Source organism: Trichinella spiralis (assembly GCF_000181795.1).
Source record: "Trichinella spiralis strain ISS 195 chromosome Unknown Scfld5622, whole genome shotgun sequence".
NCBI classification, from domain to species: domain Eukaryota; kingdom Metazoa; phylum Nematoda; class Enoplea; order Trichinellida; family Trichinellidae; genus Trichinella; species Trichinella spiralis.
Window position 1 is genome coordinate 1 of NW_003532561.1, and position 960 is coordinate 960.

The 960-nt window shown below is 45.9% G+C and overlaps 1 protein-coding gene across 1 annotated transcript; it reads right to left on the minus strand.

Annotated features, from left to right (window-relative positions):
* Positions 1-324: 324 nt before the first annotated feature.
* On the minus strand, positions 325-936 carry Tsp_14097 (conserved hypothetical protein; the record flags this gene model as incomplete). The annotated part of the gene is given in 3 exon segments (XM_003366665.1): positions 325-440; positions 455-609; positions 656-936. Coding segments are annotated over 3 exon segments (552 nt in total), but the record flags the coding sequence as incomplete, so codon positions are not given.
* Positions 937-960: the final 24 nt, after the last annotated feature.

Below are 960 nucleotides of genomic sequence, written 5' to 3' on the forward strand. Positions count from 1 at the left end.
TTTTATTTTTTTGATGGTAAATTCCGTCAAAAATCGAAAACGTGACAGTTGGCAAGGGTACCCGGGTGTGGGTGTGTGTTGGTGTCAATGTTGAGTGATGTTTTCTGAAATGTCGACCTCAGATCAGACGAGATTACCCGCTAAATTTAAGCATATCAATAAGCGGTGGAAAAGAAACGAAAACGAATTCTCCAAGTAGCGGCGAGCGAAACGAGAAAAGTCCATACACCGAAGTCGGCGAGCAGTTGTGTTCGTCAACAGTGTGGTGTTAAAGGTGTCGTTGCATGTGCTGAAATCAGTTCGTAGGCTCCCTTGATTGGGGCTTCAGAGCGGGTGCAGGACCCATAACGAACGATGTTTTGTGCATGGTGTCGCGGCTCCTAATCGAGTCGGGTTGCTTGAGACTGCAGCCCAAAGCGGGTGGTAAATCTCACCCAAGACTAAATATTCGTACGAGACCGATAGCGAACAAGTACCGCGAGGGAAAGTTGAAAAGAACTCTGAAGAGAGAGTTCAACAGGACGTGAAACCGTTGACAGGCAAACGGATGGAGCTGACGGTGCAATTTTGACCAAAATCAGTCGTCGCTGGGTTCGTTGGCGAATGAATCTTTTGCAAACTTGTTTGTGTAGATTATCTTTCGATTCGAATCTACGCACGGTGCACTTTTGGTCGATCAGCGTCACGAGCAACGTTCGCAAATGTTTTGCTGCCGACAGTAATGCTGTTTGTTGTTTTTAAAAGCAACGAACAATAAACGCGGCTTGTGGAAGAGGTAATTGTGATGAAAAGTTTTGCTTTTGTCTCAATTGCCGTGCCATTGCCGCATCTCTCGGATGAATGTTGTTGTTGACAAGATGAAAAGCATTGTTCTGCGTTCAATTGTAATGGGTCTGTTGGTTCCGTTGCGTTCGTGGGTTTCGGCTCACGATTTGTCTGGTACGTCGGGAAAAAAGTCAA